The sequence below is a fragment of the Siniperca chuatsi genome, linkage group LG6 (genome assembly GCF_020085105.1).
Source record: "Siniperca chuatsi isolate FFG_IHB_CAS linkage group LG6, ASM2008510v1, whole genome shotgun sequence".
NCBI classification, from domain to species: Eukaryota; Metazoa; Chordata; class Actinopteri; order Centrarchiformes; family Sinipercidae; genus Siniperca; species Siniperca chuatsi.
In genome coordinates this window covers 6967861-6992630 of record NC_058047.1, presented here as the reverse complement: position 1 = coordinate 6992630, position 24770 = coordinate 6967861, and the positions used below count along the sequence as shown (strand labels likewise).

Below are 24770 nucleotides of genomic sequence, written 5' to 3'. Positions count from 1 at the left end.
GGAATACGGCTGGACTTCACCAGCTGCTTTAACGCTTTCATATGCATGTATGTAGGTGTGTGTGTGTGTGTGTGTGTGTGTGTTGGCACGACTCCAGGTCCCTCATGGGAGGAACTCAGGTAAATTAGTGGATTAGGACAGAAGGGAGCCAGACTGTGCCGCCAGCTAAACGCACACACACACACACACACACACACACACACACACACACAGGCATATCAGACAGAGACATACTCACCACCGCCGTCATGCTCTATCCTGGCACACAGACACACACACACACCTGCTTGGGCAGAAATCTGATTCTGTCTCTTACAATACACATTGTCCTGCAGTACAATAGACAAAGAGGCTCTTTCAGACGCTGAGGAATGAGGTGAGTTGTTAATGTTCACACACTTACACAAATTTTATATCTCATAATAACAGAAACAGAAAAAAACAGGAAAACACCCAGATAAATGTACACATAAACATAAGCAGGCGCACACAAAATGAATTTCAAAACGTAGACATAGGCACTCTCCTGCAAAAACCTGTATGACAGACACATGATGTGTTTTTGTGTCTGTGTTGATAATTCAGATGATTTACTGACAGCAGAGTGTACCAATTAGGAATTTATCCTTTTTTGTGTGCTCTCTTCACAAATAGCTGCATGGAGCAATATGGGACCCTGGGCTCATGGCTGTGCAAATGTGTGTGGTCTATTTTGTGTCAATCTGTTCCCATCAGAACCTTGTGTCTGGTGTGAACCTGTTTAGGGAACAGAATTGCAGTATGTTATTATTGCTTTTCCACCACATCAAGTATAGTATGACAAATTCATGTTTTGATCTTAGCACAATATTTAAGCAAAAAACTGGCCTTCTTTTGCTCTTACAGTGAGCTGGTTTAAATGAAAAAAATGGCAAGTTAATTTGTTTTGTGCCTTTAACTAAGCCAAAAGGAACACCAGACAACGCCTATTTTTTATTATTTGTTTATACTGAAGAGCATAAGCAAGGTTACACTCATATTTGAAGGTAAATTAGGCAGCAAAATTATGATTTTAGAGTATTAAAGGAAAAATAATAAAACTTGTGTCACAATAGCTGCTGGATATGTAAAGGTATAATACACATTTTGGAGTAACAAGAGATTAATAACATATTACTTTTTTAAGATATAAGTCAACTGTTGTTGAAGAAGGATAACCCAGGTCTGAGTTGTATACACGAAAACAGTAAATGCATTGGTGGAATGTAACTAAGTATATTTACTCAAGTACTATAGTTAAGTACAACTTTGAGGTACTTGTACTTTACTTGAGTATTACCAATATATGCTACTTTATACCTATATTCCACTATACTTCAAAGGGAAACATTACACTTTTTACTCCACTATATCTGACAGCTACAGTTACTAGTTATTTTGTACATTACAATTTAACATAAAATAGGGTTTTAATAGATTAACTATCAGTATATAAAGTAAGGGACTTAAAATTATCTCCACCTCAACCAACCACAATAAAATGCAACTTACACATTAAAGCGTCTTATCATCGTCTTATATTAAATAATAAATCACAAACTTTTCTACATAATGGGTATTTTTACTTTTGATACTTTACATACATTTTGCCAATGATACTTCTGTCTTTTTACTTTTTACAAAGTACTTTATACTCTGGTATTGCTTAAGTTAAAGATTTTGTGATTCCAGTACCACAGTATTACATAGTACAATGAGGTTCATAATTTGACTGAATGTCTTAAATCACTCCAACTTTGAAAGGCTGCTTTGCATGTGCATAATTCATGTTCATGTGTGTGTGTGTTCTGAAGCGGGTGGCAACACGCAGTCTCCTCCTACATGCCCTTCGGCATGTTTGTCTCTTAGCAACAATCCACAACATGTCCCATATGGCAGATTGGCTAGAAATATGTGCAGGCGCACACACACACACACACACACACACTCTGCCAGAGATGAGTGGTGAACAATGCCACTGGTCATACTCATAGGGTAGTTTAACCTTTACTGCAATGAGTAATGAGTGAGTGTGTGTGTTTGTGTGTGTGTGTGTGTGTGTGTGTGTGTGTGTGTGTGTGTGTGTGTGTGTGTGTGTGATAATCAGAATGCAGGAATGACATTTGAAGGATCCCATCAGTGAGCTGCTGTAATAGATTTCAGAGTCCAGGTCAGTGCAATTGCAGATCAGCCAAAGCCTTCTTTGGCGTCCATCATATGAACAGCTTACACCTCAATTTATGTTTGCATCCCAAGAGGAGTTGAACTGACAGTTTAAAAATGGTATCCATGTATTGTAATGGCAGAAGAGGAGAGATGGTGAAAACATGTGATACATCATCCCAAGCAAATAAGTGTGTCCTCTTCACTACTGACTTGTAATTTAGATGTGTTTCCAAAATAATAAGATAAAAATGGAATTGGATTCAAGGAAAGTGTTTGCCCTGGGGTGACACTAAGGATCCCAAGCAGGTGGGGCAGGGCCATAAATCAGAGCTGTGGTGACCCACAGGAAACAGACTGGCTTAGTACAAAAAGAGAAAAAGAGATAGACATGCCTTATAGTTGCAAAATGAACATTGTAAATGGCTGAAATTATTCTGGCAACTGGCAGGATTAACAAACTGTAACTAAGTATGTGTTATAATGTCATGTGGAAAAAAAATCGAGATAAAATACATTAATATGATTGTTATTGGACTAATAAACAGTTACCAAAACCAGACAGATGACTAAGAAAAATACATTAAAACAGAATGTAATACACTGAATTCAGTCACAAATTTTCTGTCTTTTATTAAAGCAAATTTGGCAAGACTTTTTCTTTCTTTTTACATATTCAGATATTTTGCTTGTTTCTTAAAAAAATCTCAACTGACAACATGCTAAAGCTAAAATCTGTGATAGTTTTAATAATATATTGTTCACTGTATACAGGAGCAAATATGTAACTGCTGACAAACTCATGATCTTTTTAAAAAAGGTGACTGATTTAATTTGGTATGGCTTCCCTATTTTATTGAATAAAACTTTGATTAGGCTAAATAAATAAATGTTCATCTGTGTCAAATATAAATGACAGTAGTAACAAAATGCCCCAAGCTATTGTTGATGAGAATCAGCATGTCTTTGGTAAATATGTATTTGCCCAGTTGAATACAATTTTTGTATTTTAGAAGCAAAACGTTCTACCTCCAAATGACCATCCAGCCAATATCACTATTTGCACCTGTGGTGCCTTGATCCATTGTAATGTTCAGACAGCATCGCTGCCTGATCTGTAACAAGCATCCCCAAAGCATCCATTCCAGAGAAGCCAATACCCAAAAGTCAGCATTACTGTGTTTAACTCTCTTTCATGCATTCCCCCAGTCTGCCATCTGAAACAAAACCCAACTGACAACACAGCATATTCCTAATAACAGCAGACAATATTGTGTGTGTGTCCATAAACACAGTGTGTGTCACAGAAACATGTTAGTTATGCTTTGATCAGGCAGATCTGTGTGTAAAGCGGAACTGAATGAATGCATTTGTGTTGAACAAGGAAGAGGTGCATTTGTGCTGTCTTGTCTTCCCTCAGAAGGTAACCTAGGTAAGCAGTTCAAATATATGTGTTTGTGTTTATGTTCGATATACAGTATGTGTGCTTGTGTGTGTTTGTCCATGTGGATGGAGTGATGGAAGGATGTCAAAGATGCATGATCTGATAAATGTGAAAGTTGAAAAGTGAACTGACAGCAAATGTGAATATGTGTGTGTGTGTGCGTGTGTGTACATGTGTGTATGAAATAGACGAAGGACGGAGTTAATGATCATGTCTGATATCAGATGCCTGTGGTGTATTGTACAGAACTGTTAATTTAGGCCCCAACTGTGCCCAATCTTGTTGCCCCTCAATTTGTATGTATACAACAGACATTCATTCTTTCTCTCTCTTACACACACACGCACGCGCGTGCCGCACACACACGCAAATGAGGTGACCTTGAAAAGCTGGTGTGTGTGTGTGTGTAGACGTGTAAATGTATCCCTAGCATTTCCAGCTGAATCAGTAATGAGCATTTCATTACTTCAGCCTCAGTTCCCCAGGGAGGAAAACACACACACACACACACACACACACACACACACACACCCACACAGAGCAGGAAGAGCATGGTAAAAGGTAGCTGTGGATTATACTCTCAGCAAGTACTTATCAGAATCTAATTATAAAATGATAGCAAAATAAAAAATGCTGATAGAGAAAGAAAAAAAGAAAAGAAAGAACAGTAGGCTATGGACTGTGAACATCACAGTAAATGAGTGGTGGTAATATATCTCAACGCCAGGGACAATAGCTATTTTCTGAACACACAATATATGTTCAACGTGGTGATGAAAGTAATGATATCCTGCCAACACAATGTACTGTATCTCTTAATATTCTTTGCTGCTGTCATCTTGTTTTGTTTTTTTAACTTAAAGAAAGAGTATTATGAAATTGGCCTGCTGGTCAACTTACTTACTTACTTCCTTGGTGGGTAATTTGCCATAATGTTGTCAAGCATTTTAGTAAGCTTATACTGTACTATACTGAGTGATAGTGAGGCTCCTTATTTCAGAAGGAAGGAATGAGAACTTTTAGCAGCTCTAAGGCTGCTGTACATAATAACTTATTTTGAAGGGACTATACTTAGAGATGTTCAATCAATGTTAAATTTACATAAAATAGCACATGAAGAGTTGGATTTTACTTTGACAGGCTCCACGTCAAAGGGTGTTTCTACAAAAAGAGTAAGCCTCACAGACTTGGATCAAACCCGGAATGTGTAAATACTAGAAGAAACTCAGAGAATTTAATGATTCTGGTTTGTCCATTAGACAAAACATTTTTGAAATTTACAAAATAATGTTAACTGTCATGACATGTTACAAGCAAGCACATTTGGTTTTAGCTACCAACTGGTTATCCATAGTCAGCTGGCCTGATTACTGATTACTGGGCCATCTTGGAAACAATTAGGTCAGTTTCAGGTGAAACTAGCTAATTAACAGATACTCAGGTAGATTCCTTCCTGAGGGCAGGGCTTATGTAACACAGAGTAGCTTAAATTTCTAGTTCCCGTCCCATTTTTTCACTATTGAGAATGACTTCCGGATGGGAGACGAAATGTCTTGATTCTGAAAACAGTGTCCATATGACTACGACTGAAACCTTTTCTACGATTTCTTCAAAAATCTCTTAATTTCTTACTTTGGGTTGGTAGAAAAGCAGGCAGGTGGTGACACATTATTTACAATGAAAGATCAATCAATACATGGTTGCTCACCTAAAATATGAAAGTACAGTTTTGATAAACCTGACTGATGGATTCACTTTTAAAATGTAATTTAATCTACAGAATATTTTATTTACAGTATGTTACTGAAAAGTCTGCTTACTTTGTATACTGCTTACTATTACTTAACATACTGCATTTTAAAGGGTTTTAATGGAGTGAAAGATTTACAGTATGTTGGGATGTCTATGTCATCACTTCATAATCAAGTTAATCAATTGACTAATCCCCCAAAAACTTGTATATTTAATGAACAATTGTGGACAACAGCCTGGTCAGATGATCTAGTTTGCATCTCCATCACCTGCTCCACTGGTCCCAAATTAACTGTGTGGTAACATAGTCTAAAAAGTAATATCCAGATTAATGGCTAGTGCTTGTTTTCAAATGATTACAATAACAGTAACGGTTCGACTTGCAGTGAAGCATCTTCCCAAGGTCACACTAACCGAGGTTAAGCATAGCCTCCAGTGGAATCATAAAACCTTTGGAGGAAACACGTAGAAAAAGCTGAAGACTGCAGCGTGGATGCAGCGACGGACTGACTGTGATTGGAGGCGGATGAAAGGATGAACACGGCACAGTGATTGGTTGAAGGTTGTACATCAACAGCACAGGCCAGTGGGGGCATTGTCTGCTGTGTGTGCGGTGTGTGAATGCTCATTTGAATACATGAGGAATGAAGCTGGTGGTGCAGCTAGAGAAAGCAAGACAAAGCAAGGGCAACAGCCTACTTTCAAAAGGTCAAGTATGGGAATAACAGCATCACTGCGGAAAGGAGGACTAATAAACAGATGATGTCTAATCAGATTTGCATGAACAAACTCACTCAGGTGTAAAGACAAACAGGAAGTCAGGCAGAAAGACAGGCAAGCAGAAAATAGACAGGCGGGTTGATAGACAGGCAGACAGAGAGAGAGCAGGACATGACAGCTAATATAGGAGATGCTTGATAGAGGTTACAAGTATGTTGATAGCTTGAGTGCAGGGAGTCAACTGTGCACATAGTTATTCAGTAGATATTCTGCAAGGTGCAGCATATTATGTAAAGTTCAATTCTTTTATCTCTCTCAGGGTGTGTTGAACAAAACAGAGAGTTGCTTTGAATGAGAGAGACAGTGAGAGCAAAGAGAATGTGTAATTATTTAATGAGCTGTATCTTCTACCCTGAGGATCTATCATTTTAACACTACTGCCTATTAACCATTGCCACATGCAGAACACACACACACACACACACACACACAGCATGTAAGCTCTATAATTTATGATTTCCCTTTCTCTCTGCACCCACTGTTAAACACACACACACCCATCGTCCTCTCCTGTATCTACCTCCTCCCCCCCCCCAACCCCCACCCCCACCCCCACCCTGTGTGTGTGTGTGTGTGTGTGTGTGTGTTTATGTGGGTGTATGTGCTGTGTATGTGTGTGTACCAGTTCTAGTCAATATACCCCAAGCTGTGTGACTTAGGCAACATAAACAAAATATAACCAAAGAACTGAGGACAGACAAAGAGGAACATTTAAAAGAGAAAAAATAGCCTCATTATAATAACACAGAAATCTCAATGATCGTACAAATGTAATTCATATGCTATTAATTTGCTTTGTCAAATGCATTTTGGAGGAAGCATAATTACTGCCTAGATGACCTTCAATGGCAAAAAAATACCAAAACCAACAATGCGTTAGTCCATCTATCAATACTTTCTGATTTCCATAACCTGTCAGCTCCAAGCCCATTTGTTACTGAAGATGTAAATCGTTAAAAACAGGTAACGATTATATACTTAATTTAAAAAAAGGCTATACAAATTCCTAAAGCAGCTAGGCATTGTCGTTTTTAGCAAATGTTACTCAAACAGGTGTAAGTAGCGTATTTGTTGGGGACTATTTTCAGCCGTAGTGTGCTAGTACTAGTATAAGTATTTATGTTGGATTGACTCAAAATAAACGACAGTGCCTATGTTCATCTTAAAAAAAGGAACATGTCATAACAGTGTGGCTCACTGATGTGTTTTTAATAGTTTTTGGACAACAACGGAGGTCTAAGGAGCAGAGGAATAAGATAGATCAGGCTTTTGCTACACAGACAATACATATTAGTAGGTTTGTTGTTTTTTTTCTGTTAGTGGGATTAAAATATAGAATTTCTCCACACTTATTCTTTAAGTTAAGGGAAAGATAGTGGTCTCAGTTAGATATTGAAAAATTGAACCTATCTCGTCTCCTGCTTCAAATCAGCACTGACCTTTTCAGTGTTAAAGTAAGACCACCATGCTTTAGCTGCCAGGAGCAGATATTGTAAGGAAAACAAATACAATGTGTTGATAGTGAACATTTTGCTGATATATTTAGTATGGACATTTTATGTTGTGAACAGCTGACAGATCTGTTTACAGTAAACATTTCCTCTTTGTGTTAATAAAAACAAAAACAAAAATCAAGGCAGCTTTACATTTCCTACAAAATGTATTTACTAATGCATATCCCTCATTAGCTGTGTATGAGTATAATTCTTAGGAGAAAGGCTTGCTCTGCTGTTGTTGCAACAGACTACTGACTACATGCGAAAATAAAGCATGAAAGGAATTAAATGCTTCAGTCGGGATTTACAGAGTAAAGCTGCTGTATCAGTAGGAGACTGACTGCATTCATCGCATGTTTTACACCCTAATGTTCTCCAGTGCATGCATGAACAAATAGTAGCAGTAATAGCAATAGCAGTTTCATTTTATAGCACTGATCAATCCGATCCAAAAGCTCGCTCTGGGAACTTTTATAGTCATGGGAGCAGATTAGGAGCCTCGCCAGACTTTTTATTGTTCTTTCTAGCTCTCTTTAGACAGATGCTTACGAATGCAGATCAAACTGTCCTCAGGCAGAGGGGTAACATGGCCTTTCTCTTTAAGATGAAATAACTTCTAAATGCTTTGTGAATCTGGCCCCAGGGAAGTGGGGGAGAAGCCAGAGGAGCAACACAGAGATGATGGAGGGAAGATAAACAGAAGCAGGACAATAAATAGCAATGTACAATATCGTGCTGTATGTCTGTTATTTAGTGCAGGATTATGATAAGAACCAAATACAGACAGAGTTTTAACTACAAATTAAATTATGATTAACCAGATTCCAAGGTAACACAAAGGATGTAACAAGATTACAGAAAGCACAGTGCAAAATACATTGTTACTTGGCCAAGAGAGAGATCGCACAAAATCTGCCACACCTCCTCTTGTTTCTATCTCTCCTTCTCTTTCTTCATTGTCATCAAATCGGGACCCATAGCAGGACAGACCACCTGGTAACCATGGTTACAGGGATTGAGTGCCCCTCGTGAGTACACATTCACACATTCTCTTACATACATACACAACACACACACACACACACACACACACACACACACACACACATATATATCTTGTACTTGGTAAAGATACAAAGAGTTCCTGAATATATATGTTATATTAAGTATGTGAGGAGTGGAATGGAGTTTAGCAGCTCGTTAGGACTACATGAAGCTGTGAGACATTTAGTCATGGTAGGGATTTTTAAATAGCTTTAAACTGATGTGTTATATATAAAAGTAAGGCCTCTTAATCGAAAAGGGTCGGTGCTTTCAAGACTATACTGACATTAGAGGTTGCAATGTGACTCATGGATACCCGGAGGTTATAGTATCCACCACCTCTGTATCCACCACCACATCACAGTTTAAAGCATGGCAATTATGGTGACACAGCATTTCATTTGTTACACAGAAGAGAAGAGAAAAGAAAAGAAAAGAAAAGAAGCTGTGATTACATTTACATTATTGACACTATAGGACCTGGATATGTCTGGGGAGATCGGAGAAGGAGCAGCTGAAGAAGGTATTGTGCTGGTTTGAGGAGAAAAAAATCAATCAGTTTAATCTTTGTAAATTCAAGGGGATGGGAGGAAGAGAGATGACTAAAAGAAGAAAGAAGACTAGTAAAAGAGAAAGAAAAACTCTGTAACAGACTGTTTAAGGACATCTGTGACATGCATTTGTGAGATTATTATCTCATCATGTTAAAAGAGATAGCTAATAATAATAAATAGCTAATAAAGTTAAGTATGAATGGTGTTCTAATTGCTGACAGTAATGCAGAACTCCATAGCAACTTTAGCATGAATTAGCATGACTCTTTTAATGGTAAGACCTAAAGTTGTGTGTCTATAGGCATGTATCAATGTATTCTATTAACATACAGCATAGTAAATAAAATATACTCTTTTGAATGTACCTAACCTTCAGGATACCATCGATTTCAAAACAACAAATGACTACAATGTAAGAGAAGAAACAACAGTATAAGCTTTTCTGGTTGGATTTCACTTTTAAAAAAAACCTTTATAACATGGCACAAATAGCGCTAACTTAAGCTCTCTGCTTTTAACTGCTCATATGTTGAGGCGCCTGCCTTTTTTCTTTGCTTTGATCTGTGAACAATGTTTGCCAAGTGATTCTTCCTCCCTGGCTGAGATCAACTTGTAAATGGACTTAAATCAAATAATAACAGGCTGTGTACTGTCTCAGCACGACTAAAATAACTTCTCACTGTTAAATGGCCCACATAAATAAAACACAGGCTTGGCATTGAGATGTTGAAGTTTTCAGGTTTGATTTCAGCTCCTGGCTAATATCGCCTGGCACCCCACCCCCACCTCTCATCCTCCACTTCTCTTGTACCTCTTGAGTATTCAACAAAGCCCAAATGTCATGAGAATTAATTACAGGACAGGAACAATATTTTCTACATTTTATTCATTCCTGTTCATATCGGCAACCCAAGGAGAGAGAGAGAGAACTTAAGCTCAGTCATGTGTGTGTTAAAGAAAACAACGGGTCGATATTGAGAAAGACATAAGTCAAGAAGCAGCACACTACTGGATCTGTTTCAGCCAGTCAGACAGAGAACTGGGCCATCCATAAAACATACTGGAGTACACACAAAGACATTGCGGCAACAGATGTACCGTCTACATACAGACAAACACACTTAAATCGTACACATAAAGCATATGTCGGGCACGCACGCACAAACACGAGGCCATAAACATGAATCTGTGCATGCACATCCACACCTCTTTCTCACACAAGCACAGTTTTGTTTCTATGCTCTTCCTTTCCTGTGAAATAATAAGCTCCACATTTCAGCGATTCAGATTTAGAGAAGTGGTTTGTAGGCTGAATTTTAAAGAGAGAGCGAGTCAGAGAGCGTCGACAGGCAGATTTAGTGGCAGATTTATCAGAAAAAATTTTTATCAGAGCGGCCTGTATTTATTCATTTGATGGTTTGTTATTCGTACATTAACTCAGAACTACTGATTTAATGTACAGTGCAGGCATAAAAAGTAAATGAGCCTCTGTGATTTGTGTGGTCTGGTTAATACTGCATCACTCTTTCAGCTTCAGTGCGCATGAGGCTTGTTTATATGCATAGAGCTGCCATCAAGCGGGGAGAAAATCCCCTTTTGTCACTTATTGTGATTCTTTCTCCAGGAATTCATTGTGGCTTGAGAGACACGATCCCCACACGCTGCCACCAGCTCGGTAAATCATAACCAGCAATTTTCTCTGTAAATAGCCAATGTGCCAGTTTCAGGCCCAGCGGGAGGCGTGAGTTTCCACAGATCTGACACATCAAGGTTAGTCTAAAGGGTATGACAAATGTACCAACAAATACCATACTTTTTGAGCTGTAAAATAAGGTGGTGATGCAGTATAAGAAAACAAACATTTAAGGTGGCATAAATTTTATATCTTGTCTTCCATTGACTATATATCACACCATATCAACTGTGTTTGCATGTTTTAAAAATAATGTTTTTTAAATCTTTAATATGAATTATGTGTATAAACCAAACTATAAATTACTATCTCCTGTCATTTGCAATGAAATATTGTGGTTTATAATTCTCTGAATTTAACTGTCACAAAAGGTTTACAGTGTGAGATCTTAAATACAGTTTTGTTCTTGTAAAACACACACACACACAAATCCCCCATTTGACTCAATGGTCTTATTTTGGATACTTTTGTAAATGTTGTAACTTTGATACAGAGATGATGCTTGGATTTTTATTGTGAGATAACTTTTCTCAGTCGGCCCACTGCTCCATCAAATCCCTTCAATCCCTTCAATAGCAATCTTTACCAGTACAAACCGACAGCAGAGGTTCTCAACCTTTTTTAAACCACAAAACATTTTTATAATCACAAGGTTTTCGTGGACCATCTGACGGTACAGCACAACGACTGGAATAATTGTTAAGCACATGTAGGACATTTTAGGATACATGTGTTGGGACTTTTATCTCTCCTACCTGCTAAAAAGAAACTCTCAAGCTCTCTCTCAAGGCTTTTTTTGTTGCTTGGTAGTTGGAACAGTAACAGTTGGAACACCCCACTAGAGTTCTGCAGAGGCCTAAAATTGAGAATCAAACCCAGCCCGCAACCACTTCTTTGCAACCCAACCCAACTGAACCCGACTCAAAACACATCCCAAAACATATATTTTTGCTGTATTTAATCCATTATATGTAACCTTTATTTAATCTGGCAAGCTCATCGAGATCAAGATCTCTTTTGCAAGAGAGACCTTAGTATAGTAGACAAAAAGAAACAAACATTATTGACTGAACTGGCTAAATCAAAGAGTAAAAGTGATACATTTATTAATAAATTACATTTGAAAATACGTAAACCTGAACCTGTCCTGAGCCCAAAACTTTGTAAGGACCCATCGGGTTTGGGTCTTGTAGTGGACTGATTAGGGACTGATTACCCTGCTTACTGATGGCCTACTTTAGTTTTAAAAGAGTATTTTCATGTAGCCTCAACAAGAAGAAATGAATAAAGTTCAAGTACCTACAGTTCAGTATCATAAAGGACTAACAAGCTACACTCGTGCTTTACGTCACTGTTGGGATACACACTCATGACTCCAGTAATGACAAGGACAGTGCAGGGATAATTAATGTGACAATGACCTTTGACCCTATTACATCCTGCCCTCAGGGACAGATATCCCACCACCTGACCACCATGGTGTTGTGATCATCAGAATCAGAAATACTTTATTGATCCCCGAGGTGACACAACCTCTGGTCATGACTAACAAGGGGATGATGCAGAAGAATTAGCCCTGGATTAGTAAATTATGAAAACCAATCCTGTGAAGCAAAAACACCACCCACAATGTAACTTCTATTATTTTATTTTCTATTCCAGCACAATTTCCCTTATATACAGTAGAAAATACACCACCAACAAACTCTGTTATGATGTCATTGGTTTGACCTGAAAATAAATGGCCTGGGTCATCACCAATATGACCATACAAACTCCAGCAGTCACAAACCACTTGGGTGTCATGGAAAGTTCCGTCACCTCAAAGGTGGCCAGGGTCTTCTCATATGTTGACCAGTTAATCAACTTATGTGTTTTTCCAGCTAAAGATAGACAGTAAAGCTTTCCGTAGCATATAGAGGAGCTGCGGTATGTGAGCAGCCTTTGAGGACTGTTTGTCCTTCAGGCCTTTGGTTAGAGATGACATTGATATCTGACAAAATACTGGATCCGTTCGCTCTTATTATGTGGGAACACAGACTTGTTTGAAAGAAGGTTGCTACAATATGTAAAATAATCTGTGTAAACCATCTGTTGAGTCTGATAAAACTAGTTTGTGAACCTTTCTGAATTAGCTTCTTACTATAAGCAATGGGATCATACATGAACACACTGCCACAGTGAAATGATGCTGGTCAGTTTACATAATGTCTGTTATGTGTTTAACAGACAGGGATTTGGGGACCTGAACTGTAATTACCATTTCACAATTTAAAGAAGACCTTAATACCCTCTGAAAATCCTGTTTTTTCTGACCTCCAGTGGTTTCACTTCTCCTGCTGCAGTGATGTATAAGCGTTCTCCGGGGTGTTTCAGTACACTGTGACATCACTGTTGGGTGTGGTTACAGCTGCAACAGAGCACATGTCTTACCACACCCGTCAGTGTTGCTAGGTATGGGCAACAAACTTTCAACCAGAAAGGACAGTGAACACTGCTTTTCAGTCTGTTAAGTTACTTTTTAAAGTGAAACATTTTTTTAGACTTGGTGCTTATGATTTTGAATATTTTCAAAATTAAGAAATACATTAACAACTTTGAAATGAATAAAAACTAACAACAAAAGATACAGAGTTGTATTGATTAAAAATAAGACGGTGTAGTCCCTCATTCGTCCAGGAGTGTTCTATCGTAGAAAAGGTTTCAGTCGTAGTCATCTGGACACTGTTTTCAGAATCAAGACGTTTCGGCTCCCATCCGGAAGTCATTCTCAATTGACAAAACGTCTTGATTCTGAAAACAGTGTCCAGATGACTACGACTGAAACCTTTTCTACGATTGATTAAAAATGGAAAAATATCCAAATTTATAGACTTTTTTTAGGTCTGTATCTGCGAGCATATCGCTTCTTCTAAAATTGTGGCTACACCCGGTCACGTATTTCTTCACGCCAATAAGAAATGAGCTATATTAGAATTACTGGCAGATCTGATTGACAAAGTCATAATGAAGCTAATTAGTTTTTGAGTGTTTAACTTTTTCACTTTGTTGCTTTATTAAGAGTCTTTAAATTTAGAAAGAAATACTTCAGATTTGAAACCAAGTGCTTCGGTGGTATAGGTTACAATTCAAATTCCTCTCATATTTTACAAACCTCGACAATGCATAGATATTTTGTTAATTCCACCTAAATAAAACTGTCCACATAGATATAAGTTATTTATTTATTCGTCCCTTTCAAAAATCAAAGTGACAGCTGATTGTTGAAGCTATTTCACTGAGCAACATTGCTGGCCCATTCCCTCTTCCCCAGGGTTAGAGGATTTGACTTTCTTACAATGCTTGGAGCTTTATATTTGAAAAATCCCAAGACTATACAGTGCTCCAACAGACTTCTCACATTGAAAGGGGTAGTACAATTAAAGAACCCACTTATTTTTTGGCTAAATCCTCCCCTTACTTCATAGTAAGAAGGGGGATCTACAACAATTTAAATTATAGCAAATTGTATCTACATTCACTCTGTGGGATTGCCTCAAGGCTCCTAGGGGTCCCCAGATCTCCCTGTGACATCCATGTATTATGTATAAGCATCAGCATGATGAATAAGTCAAGAAATAAATGAATAATTACAGTTTATTTTTGTTTTTGGGGTGGCCTGGTTGTTAGTGCATCCTTTATCAAAGCCAAGGAGGAAATAAACTGCTGAGACCAGCAGAAAGAGAGATGGAAAAAGGCAGAGAGGGAGAGAGAGAGAAAGAGAATCCATCTCTCAGTGCTATCCTTCCCTCTGGGCATTTCCCTGCTGGCACAAGATATGTGGAGGCTTCAGCATTTTAAAACCTCCGCCATGTCAGTGAACTGTGTGTGTGTATGTGTGTGTTGTCTTTTATGTATGATGTGTGTGTATATATGCTGATGTGTTATGTATGAATCAGAACCCCTATATTTGCACAAGCACAAGACGAGCTTGGAAGTATACATCAGTTCATGTGTGTATATGAGTGGGTGTATGTTTGCTAATGTTTGTTCCTCTATTTTTGCATGCATGCTTGTCTGGATGCGTGTGTGTATGACTCACCGTTCTCCTCACCAGATGCTTCACAGCCATCTTCATCATCACAGTCGTCTCCACTGCCTCTCTCTGTCTGTGCACTCCCTCCCTCCTCTTCCTCCACTTTTCCTCTGGTTTTGCTCGCCCAGCCGAGCTCCACTAACAGCTCCTAAATAAAACACACACACACATACAAATGTCCATACACATTACACATACACATCCAACTTCCACTTCCTCAGGATAAACTGTTATCACTTTGGTGATCCACTGACTTCTCATCAGGTCAAAATTGCAATTTGTCTAATTACTTTGGTTTATAACTAAATACCTGCAAAACTAATGACATTCCCTTCAGCCTCAGCTGTACTTTGTGTTTAGTGCTAATTAGCTAATTTTAGCACACTAAAAGGCTTAAATGAGATGGTGAATGTGGTAAATATTACACGTGACACATCAGCACGTCACTGTGAGCATGTTAGCATGCTGATGTTAGCATTTAGCTCAAAGCACCTTTAGCAGCCTGAGTATAGCCTTACAGAGCTGCATGGCTGTGGACTTTTTTTGACATTTTAGGCATTTAGCTGACAAGAGAATAGGTTACAGTGAGTGCAAAGGAGAATACGCTTCAACTCACTATCACAAAAATTACAAACAGCTAATAGTAATGAGGTCAAAGGTCACCAATATAGCATGCTCTAAAAATACTTCAATGATCATAATACTAATGATCAATAAAAGACAAATGCTAAAGCTAAAAGAAAAAAATACTGTAATATTTTGCCTCCTAAAGGCACCAAATGGCCACAAAACATCTTTGCACAAACACAGAAACATGTACAAAAACACTAAAGAACAAGACAAACTACACAAACACACACAGGGCAGAGAGCAGACTAAAGGGTAATAGAGGTCATGCTGTCTCTGCATGAATCCATATTCTATACTGCTCAGTTAAGTCACAGCGTGGATGCTGTGGTATGTTAAATAATTGTGATGCCGGAGGAAAACCTCACATCTCCTAAAGCTCAAAAAAATGCTGGATTGAAAAAATATCCACTTTTTAAGTCAAATATAGGGTTTTGACTTAGTTTCAATCAATGGTTGTGGAGTTTGATTAGCTCATAAAGGACAACACAAACTTTTCGTCCAAGTAAGAAACACCAAAATTGGAGTTATTAGGATTTCACACATACGACAGGAACATATAATGGGTTCACAGTATGATGAATGTGTATTGTGTATTGAGTCAAAGTGGGTAATATATGAATTCCAGCTGAGGACAGAGATAAGGCAAAGAGCCACCAGTTTAATAAAAGAAAAACATATATTGTGCTGACATCTTATTTTATTTTCCCCTAAGATAGCATTACTATATATAAAAGCAAAGCTGATGTCACCAAGATTGTAACATCTATCATAATGATTTATATTACCTAACACTGGTGAAATCTGGTTGGCAAATTAAATACTACAAAGGTCAAAGTGAGAGTCAACTGTTTTGGATTTTATAATTACATAATTTTTTTAGGACTTCATTGTCATGCAGGGTAAGAGTAGTTATAACAATGCTTCCCTGCCTAAGCTGCTTGTTGCTAGACAGCCAAAATCCATTCTACTTTCCAGTATTTAAAGATGGCTTACCTCTGCCTTGCAAATAATAATCCATTTAACACAAGAACATATGGTATAAGCTGTTACTATATATTGTGGTGCACAAGGCACACATACTGACTGAGTAGGCAAATAGTATATTTGCCTACGGATTTGTATTTTGTGTGACCCTGAAAATGTGCAGCAATAGACCTACACATAATTATACTGCACTATACATGTATGTGTTTGACTGGAACAAGGAGAAACCCAGTTATATGGAGTAGAATAATACTATGCTTAAACAGGGCTATAACTACTTTTATTAAATGCGCATGAAATTTAAACCTACACTGATGCTTCATATTTTGAGTAAGCAACCAAAAAAAAAAAAAAAAGCAATTGGTGATATTCTCTACTTATCTTTTAGGATGAGTTTCCCTGCTGGATGGATGCAGGTTGGATAAATAAGGAGGGACATCTGGCCTCTGCTGTACATTAGGCATGGGGCAGCAGTGGAAACAAAGGAACCAAGGTTATGATATGACAGCATGTCCGAAGGGACATGGAGACAGACTAGACTCTGTGTAGTGATTCACCATCATGTCATCGGACTGCAAATGAGGGCTGAGGGAAGATAAAAATACATTACAGCAATGTTTCCACCAGGACTGTTTTTCTTAGTCATGTGGAAAGACTAGAATTTAAACAGAATTTAGGTCATGTGGCAATGAAACTCTCCAGTGAAACCAATAGGCCTACAAGTAAAATTATTCAATGGTGGCAGCTCCAGAGTGGTCTGCCATGTCCAATTAATGACAGGGAAAAACTACAGTCCTTTGGTCTTATCTTGTTTTTTTGTTTGCATACTACAAAAATACAAGATAGACAGGACTACATTAATTCAAAATAATGAGGGATGGAACACCAATTATAATATTACTTCTCATTCCAATTATCCAACAATCAACACTTAATTGGTAAGGTTCCATTGTTTGGTAGATATTTTCTGAAAGTAAACAAAGGTGATGAATGGTGGGCAGTACGTTTACCACTTAACTGGAACTTATCAGCGAACACAATGAATGATGTAGTTTGTTGTTAGCGAAATGTCGAATCTGTCGAAAAATCTAGATTACATCCAATGACAAAGTTTTTGGATGCCAATGTTTCTTAAATTTAATATAAAATATCCACGCATCTACATAAGTCACTTAATAAGACTGTACCTACTACAGTCATTAAGTGACTTCCTGGAGTCTTGCCGTCACCATGAGGTGACCAGACTCAAACCATAACTTGTTATTTTTAAACTCAGTTTTGAACGAATTAAACAAATGAGATATAACGTGTCAATTAGTGATCTTTAGAGATGCTGGTCGGCAGATTTTGTTACCTTTGGACAGAGTCAGGCTAGTTGTTTCACCCTGTTTTTAGTCTTTATACTAAGCTAAGCCCATTGGATGTAGCTTAATATTTAACAGACAGATATGAGAGTGGTATTTATCTTCTAACTGTCAACAAGAAAGTGAATAACCATATTTCCCAAAATGTCAACTATTCCTTCAAACAAAGCAAATATTAACTGCAGGTCTGTGATGAAACAGGAACTCTGGTCTCCTGAATGAAATACAGACACGCCAAACCCCCTACTTTCTGTACTGGCACTGAATGTTGTCATTGGATGTAAATTGCATACTGCATAATCACCCAATATAAACGTAATTCCTGGAGATACTGGGTGAGACCAAGACACAGCAGGAAGAGCAGAAATTGAAACAGTCTCTTAATGAAGCCATCCTTGGCAGTGTTGCCATCTGCTGTCACTTAATAAAGTGGATGAGGAGTGGTGGGACCACTGCCCTTTTCCTACACAGGGGCAGCCCTCACAGGGTTGATTAGGCTCATCCTGACTGGCTGAGCATGTACATACAATTTTAATTGCGAGGAAAAGCGAGTGGTTACACAAATAGAATCCTATTAGAGGGCGAAGCCTGTGTGACATAGCCCAGTGCTGCTAAGGTCTAATTAACATGTAATACAAAATTGGGACAGAGAGATAAGAAGAGACTGAAGGAAAGACAGAAAGAAAGACAGAACTCCAAAACACAGCTGATGAATTAATTAAAATTCCAAGGATGCTTCTTTGTCCTGTTTCATATTTTGTTCCTCTTCTCATCCTAGCTGTGAGGGTGTGTAAATGGAACGCATGACAGACATGAATAATTACAATAACGTCCATTAATATGTGTGCCTCAGATAAATGGCTTCCCCCCTAGAGAAAACAATGGGGCAGCTAGCATGAGAGAAGGACAGCCCAGGCCCTGGATTTCCAAAGGTGACTCTAAACTTGTTCAAAGGACAATAACAGCTCACCGTGTGTACTTGTTTGTGTGCACAGACTTGAATTCTCTCAATGTATCAAACAGATAGGCAGACTGCACACCCTTTGGAAGTGAAACTAGTTTGCAATGTGTTATATTTGACATTTCCCTTTAGTTCATGTTGTGGCCTGTTAGCATTTTCCACCATTCATCCATGGGGCATGTATTACAAGTCCAAAAACATTGATCTAACTTTTCTGATCATAGCCTTATCATAGTGTTTGAGTGTGTGTTAGTGTGCATGTGTTCATGTTAGAGGATTAACAGAAGATTCAATGTTATTTAAATCATTCTAACAGGACTTGTACGGGTACATAGAATGAATAGGTCTAACATAAAGGATTACATGGTGCATGTGCGGTGTGTGTTCGTGTATATGGCAGGGGGTGGGTGCTGACTTGGCATTTCCTCCATGTAAATGCCACATGATTAATGTACTCACCACCAAAATTAGACGGCACACAGAAAAAGCTTCAACAGCAAAAAGAGAAAAATAAACCTTAGCATGTCCCATCCCATGATTTTCCATGAATATTCCATAACCACCAACAACACTTAATGTTAACAGAATTTATCAGGTTTTCTTGGCAAACTACAATTTCCATTCTTGACCTTATGATTACGCAGTCAGTCCCGCTGGTGTAGGTTTTGATTTATAGTTCAATGTCACACAGCAACAATACACTGATGTATCGTACATGATCGGGCTGTATTGTGCTTTAATTATATTGCGAGCAGAAGGTTTGCAGTGTAAATGCCTTGCTATGTGTGTGTTATTGAAAAGGAGAAGATAACTGAGCCTTTTTACACCTCATTTCATGTTGTCTTCACTCTCAACAATCTCCACCAGCATCAGAAACTTAACACAAGCAGAGCCCATGCTGACCAATCACAGTTCTTTCAATCCCCATGCGTATCTCCGTAGCTGCAGCCTCGACATGTAGTTACATTTTTGAGGAGGGAGCCTATGTATGCAGCCTCAGTACATCGTAACCCTTTAAGGCAGTAGTATCAATCCATCTTAAAAGCAATCACTCCAATCTAATCTCTGTCTTCATCAGTTTCATGGTTATGGCTAATACCTGCTGATACTGTTATCAACAAATCCCATGAAAAGACAGAAACCAACAATGAATTGATCTTCCTATGTAGCCAAACCCTGATATATCTTATTTATCTGTGCCAAAGACCTCCATTATTGCCCAAAAACCATTAAAAAACCATAAATGAGCCACACTGCTGCACTGGGTGACATGTTCAGCAATATAGAATGTGGCCAGCCTTATCCTTTAAAGGCTGACCTACTATATTTTTCTCTGTTGACTTCTTCGCTTGTTTGTTTGGTCTTTCTCCCAGTATGTGTTTACTTGTCTGGCTTCCTGTTTGTCTGTCTGTCTGGTTGTCTCTTAAGTTTCTTCAAGTGTCCCAAACATAGCCTCATAGTCTTTGGTGCAAACAATGAATCATCATTATGAAAACCCTTGATGTATAATTTTATGGGATCATATTTATGTGGTTTTCTGAATCATCCATGCAAATCATATCACCATATTACCATACTGTCCAGAGCTTTGAAAGTGCTGCATAAATCCAGTTTAATTGTTGAATTAATTAATTTATTATTGCATGTTATTATCTACATTCTCTTTAGAGTGCTGACATTTAAGTTTATTGGATTATGTGCTTCACACATGAGGTGATAACGGATGATTGAGAGCCAGGTGAAGATGAGGACACATCACACTAACACACACACACACACACACACACACACACACACACACACACACATACACGCATATCCCAGGCCCCTGCAGCTACTGTGTATCACACCTACATCACACTTTGAAGAAACACCAAGAGGTGACTAATATTAAGTTCAACTTAATATTTCACTATAATAACAGCCAAAGTTCAAACTAACAATGGCATCATTGTTTAAGTATGGATATGAATATCTCCATCCATTAAGGGCAGGTAGCAACATTCCTGCAGAATGCTAACCACCTTTATACATCATGGTTTCATGGCCAAGGTGACAACCGGAGATATTAATACTCTATGGAAAAGTTAGGAAATCACCCACAGATCCTCTTGCTTACTCTGACTTATGAAAGTTGTATATAATGCAATAAAACAGTGATAAGTTGCACACTCCAAAGGTCTACAAAGTCACAAATTCATTGAACTAGGCTGATAAAAATACAACTATTTACTGCTGTTTATAGATGTTGGAGGGAGCTGACTTCACCGTGTGGGCCCTGGTAAGAGCATTATGTGAACTAGAAAACTCAATATCGATGTCCATGTCAGATATGTGTATGCTGGAATGCCTAAAAGATTATGAGGTATGTTACAAGGTTAATGCCAATGTAAAGTTGACATTTTGGCCTGATGATGATGCTACAAGAAAGAAGCTCATGTGTCCAAAATGGAAAAAAGTGTCTCTGGGGGAAAGGGGTGAATCCAGTAAATTTCATGACAATCTGCCCATTAGATTTCCTGTACAAAAGGACATTTTTGCTTGATGGTGGTGCTAGAAGAAAGGTAAGGATGTCTCCAAAAACAATGGGAGCCATCTTCTGGGAAACTCATAGGCAGGATATTACATACATAAATAGGGATATTCAAGATATACACCTTGTCATGGGCCAAAGGTGAAATTCTGAACAAATGGTGGCACTAGATGAAAGGTCATGAGGTCACCAAAGTAATCAACACCTCCACACCTGGGGACCACAAATATCTATATCAGTGTTATACAATCAAAACAATAAAGATGGCTTGCTCTGGATAAAAGTGTTGGACCAGCAAATAAATATTACTGAACATAAACTTTGGAATGGCTGATCTGACTGAAAGCAAGTGAAATTATTTCAAAGTTTGTTGAGAATACGAAATTGTGAGAATGGTGTGTGCCAACATTTACCTAACCCACTATTTTTTTTTTTATTTAAGTGAGCAGTGTGTACCTGTGTTAGCTGCTCCAGCCTCTGTTTCGCCCCCTTCAGGACAGGATCTGTATTACGGATGGTCATCTCTGGGTTCTCCCTCTGGGCTTTTAAACTGCTGCCAACCACACGACCTGCATAACTACAGAAAGACAGAACAAGAGAGACATACAGTACTTTCTGTTCCAGTTCTGAGTGTGTGTGGGTGTGTGAGATGCTCTCCTGCCCCAGTTTTACCACAGTCCCTATACTAATGTGTTCAGTCAGAGTGTAGTGATTCACTTCATGTGCAGGGACGCACACATGCACGTTCTCACAAACACACACACACACACACACACACACACACACACACACACACACACACACATTGTAAAATGTCTTTACTCCTGGCAAAAAAAACAAAGAAACACAGACTTTTATTCAAGCAGAGGAGTCACTTGAGACATTCAACTATGGTAACATGAGCTAATCTTCTGCCAGACTGATCTTAATCTTAATCACCTTGTTGAAGTCATAGAGATTTGATTAATTCCATGTAAAAGAAATGATGAGATGAGATGAGAACACACTGAAGGTGGAAAATATCGTAACTAAGTAAATACCGTAGGTACTTAATTTAAATATGGTTATTTATTTACATTTGGTGAGGCTTTATACTTTTACTCCATTGCATTTCAGAGGAAAATACTGTATATTTTACTCCACTGCATAAATCAAACACAGTAGTTGCTGATGATTTTGTAAATTGAGCTTTCACATGCAATATGCAACCATAAAACACGATGTGCTGCTGTAGTTTAAATCACTATTGTATGACAACTTACTGTTTGACCAGTAAAGAAATAATAATTCAACTCAATGAACTTTCTCAGAATGAGCATATTTAATTTTAAAAATTAACTTTATTCATACTATACTCATACTTCTTGACTTTTACTCAGTACAATTTCAAAGACAGTATTTTTAATGGAGCTATGTGGTATTTATACATACATTTTAGGAATGGATTTGAATGGTGTAAATTTAAATAATCATTGTTACTGGTCTCCCAGCACCCTCTACATAATGAGTCTATTTTACTTTCATAAGGGCAGAGGTTTTCCCTCCTTACAGGTGGCTCTAAGCTATGGACTTTTTAGACAAAGTGTACTTTGGCCTGTTACCAGCTGGGTTGGGGCTATCCCCTGGTTTATGACTTCTTCTCATTGCTTATTCTAGATGGTTTCTTCCACTCTACTTTTCTGCAGATATGTGCTTGTAAGAACTTCATACTGAACTTGTTTAAATGACAAAGTGGGTAAAGTGGTCTGAATGTGGTAAATGAACGTCAACACTGAGTTTGATCCTTGATCATCTTACATACTGATGTTTCTTTCTGTAGTGGGATATAAGCATAAGTATCACATCATTTTGTCTGTGTGGGGGGTTGCAGTGGGTGGATCAAAAGGAAGATGAAGTGAGAGAAAAGCAAAAGAGAAGAAAACAACAGTTCATGAGTCATATTTTTCCAAAGTCTCCAAGTTCCAAACCAGCTTTCCTAGCTAATACAATCAGCCACCAACTCAGTAACCACTCCACACCCTCAAAAACACAAACACACTCTGGCTATGGCAACAAGGGAAAAGGATTGTGGGAACCAGAGAGGAGACGCATGGTGGATGTCAACCGAATCTAAAAAAACGACTTGACTAATGCTAATGGTGGTGAAGACCCCAGCCTCTGGAGCCATGCTAACCCTGCTGGTCTGGAATCAGATCCCACCAGAAACTTTAGTCTGATACATCTCTAATTAAGTTAAATTAAGTCTCAAATCTTTGTTTTATTCTCACACAGATTGTGTATATATGCATACATTTTTCCTGATAAAGGTCAAATCCTGGTAAACGTCTTATTCAAGTCCTGAGGCAAGCTTTGAGCAAGTTTACATTAAATATGCAGCCAATCGCACACAACATCATCAAGATCAAGAGCTGCATGTTTAATTTAAGAGACGATAAGACTACAGATCCTCATGGGAAAATTAGGTCATTAGAGAGGCAAAAATAATATGATGCAGTGGGAAATAAGAATGCAGCACACAACTATAATAAATATAATCAATAGAAATGGAACTAAGTAAAATTAATTAAACATTATACTGCTGAAACTTTCAACATATTTAGCCTAGAGTGGGTATGGGAAAAAAATACTACTACCAGTTTTCCTCTCATGATGAGATGTATTATTACAGTTCTGGTGTTTCTGCTGCCAATGCAAAGAGGATTACTGGAGAACAACTGCATTGCAAATGATTAAACATAATGGCTACAGGAAAATAGCAATTGATGAGGGTCTGTGTGACTGTAACACTGAGTACATAAATTAGTGGGAGCTACTTTTCAGTGTGCAAATACTATTCACATTTTTAAAGCTGGATTTATGGTTGACACAGGGGTTTAACAGACATGCCGCCTTAGGTATCTGCCACATAGATTTGATTTATAGTTCAGGGTCAGACACGCAATGCTAGACAGATGTACCATATGTGATCAGGCCGTATTGTGCTTTCATTATATAACCCAAAGTACCTGTGTTTCCATTCTTTGATTTACTTTGTGATACAACCCATGGTGTGAACGTCCACCTTGTTTCTTTACTCAATGTGAGACTATAGTTAAATTTTTGAGGAGGCGCACATCAGCTGCTGTAGCCTACGAGGAAGCTACAGCAGCTATGTGTGTAGGTTTTGTATGGGCAAAGCATTACACTTGAAAAGATTTTCTATTCACCTCATATTCTGAAGTGCTTGACAAGTTTGCAATAGGCTACACTGAACCAACCACTGATGTAAATACTGTGAAA

General features: G+C 38.1%; 1 protein-coding gene across 2 annotated transcripts in view; it reads right to left on the bottom strand.

The window, feature by feature from the left end:
- LOC122877688 (glypican-5-like) overlaps window positions 1-24770 on the bottom strand; it is a 61916-nt gene that overhangs the window by 5426 nt on the left and 31720 nt on the right. Inside the window, exons 8-9 of one of the 2 annotated variants that reach the window (XM_044199578.1) lie at window positions 21948-22068; window positions 15026-15167 (exon numbers count right to left, since the gene is read on the bottom strand). In XM_044199578.1, coding sequence (XP_044055513.1) covers window positions 15026-15167; window positions 21948-22068 — 263 coding nt within the window. The other variant, XM_044199579.1, reaches the window with a different exon arrangement.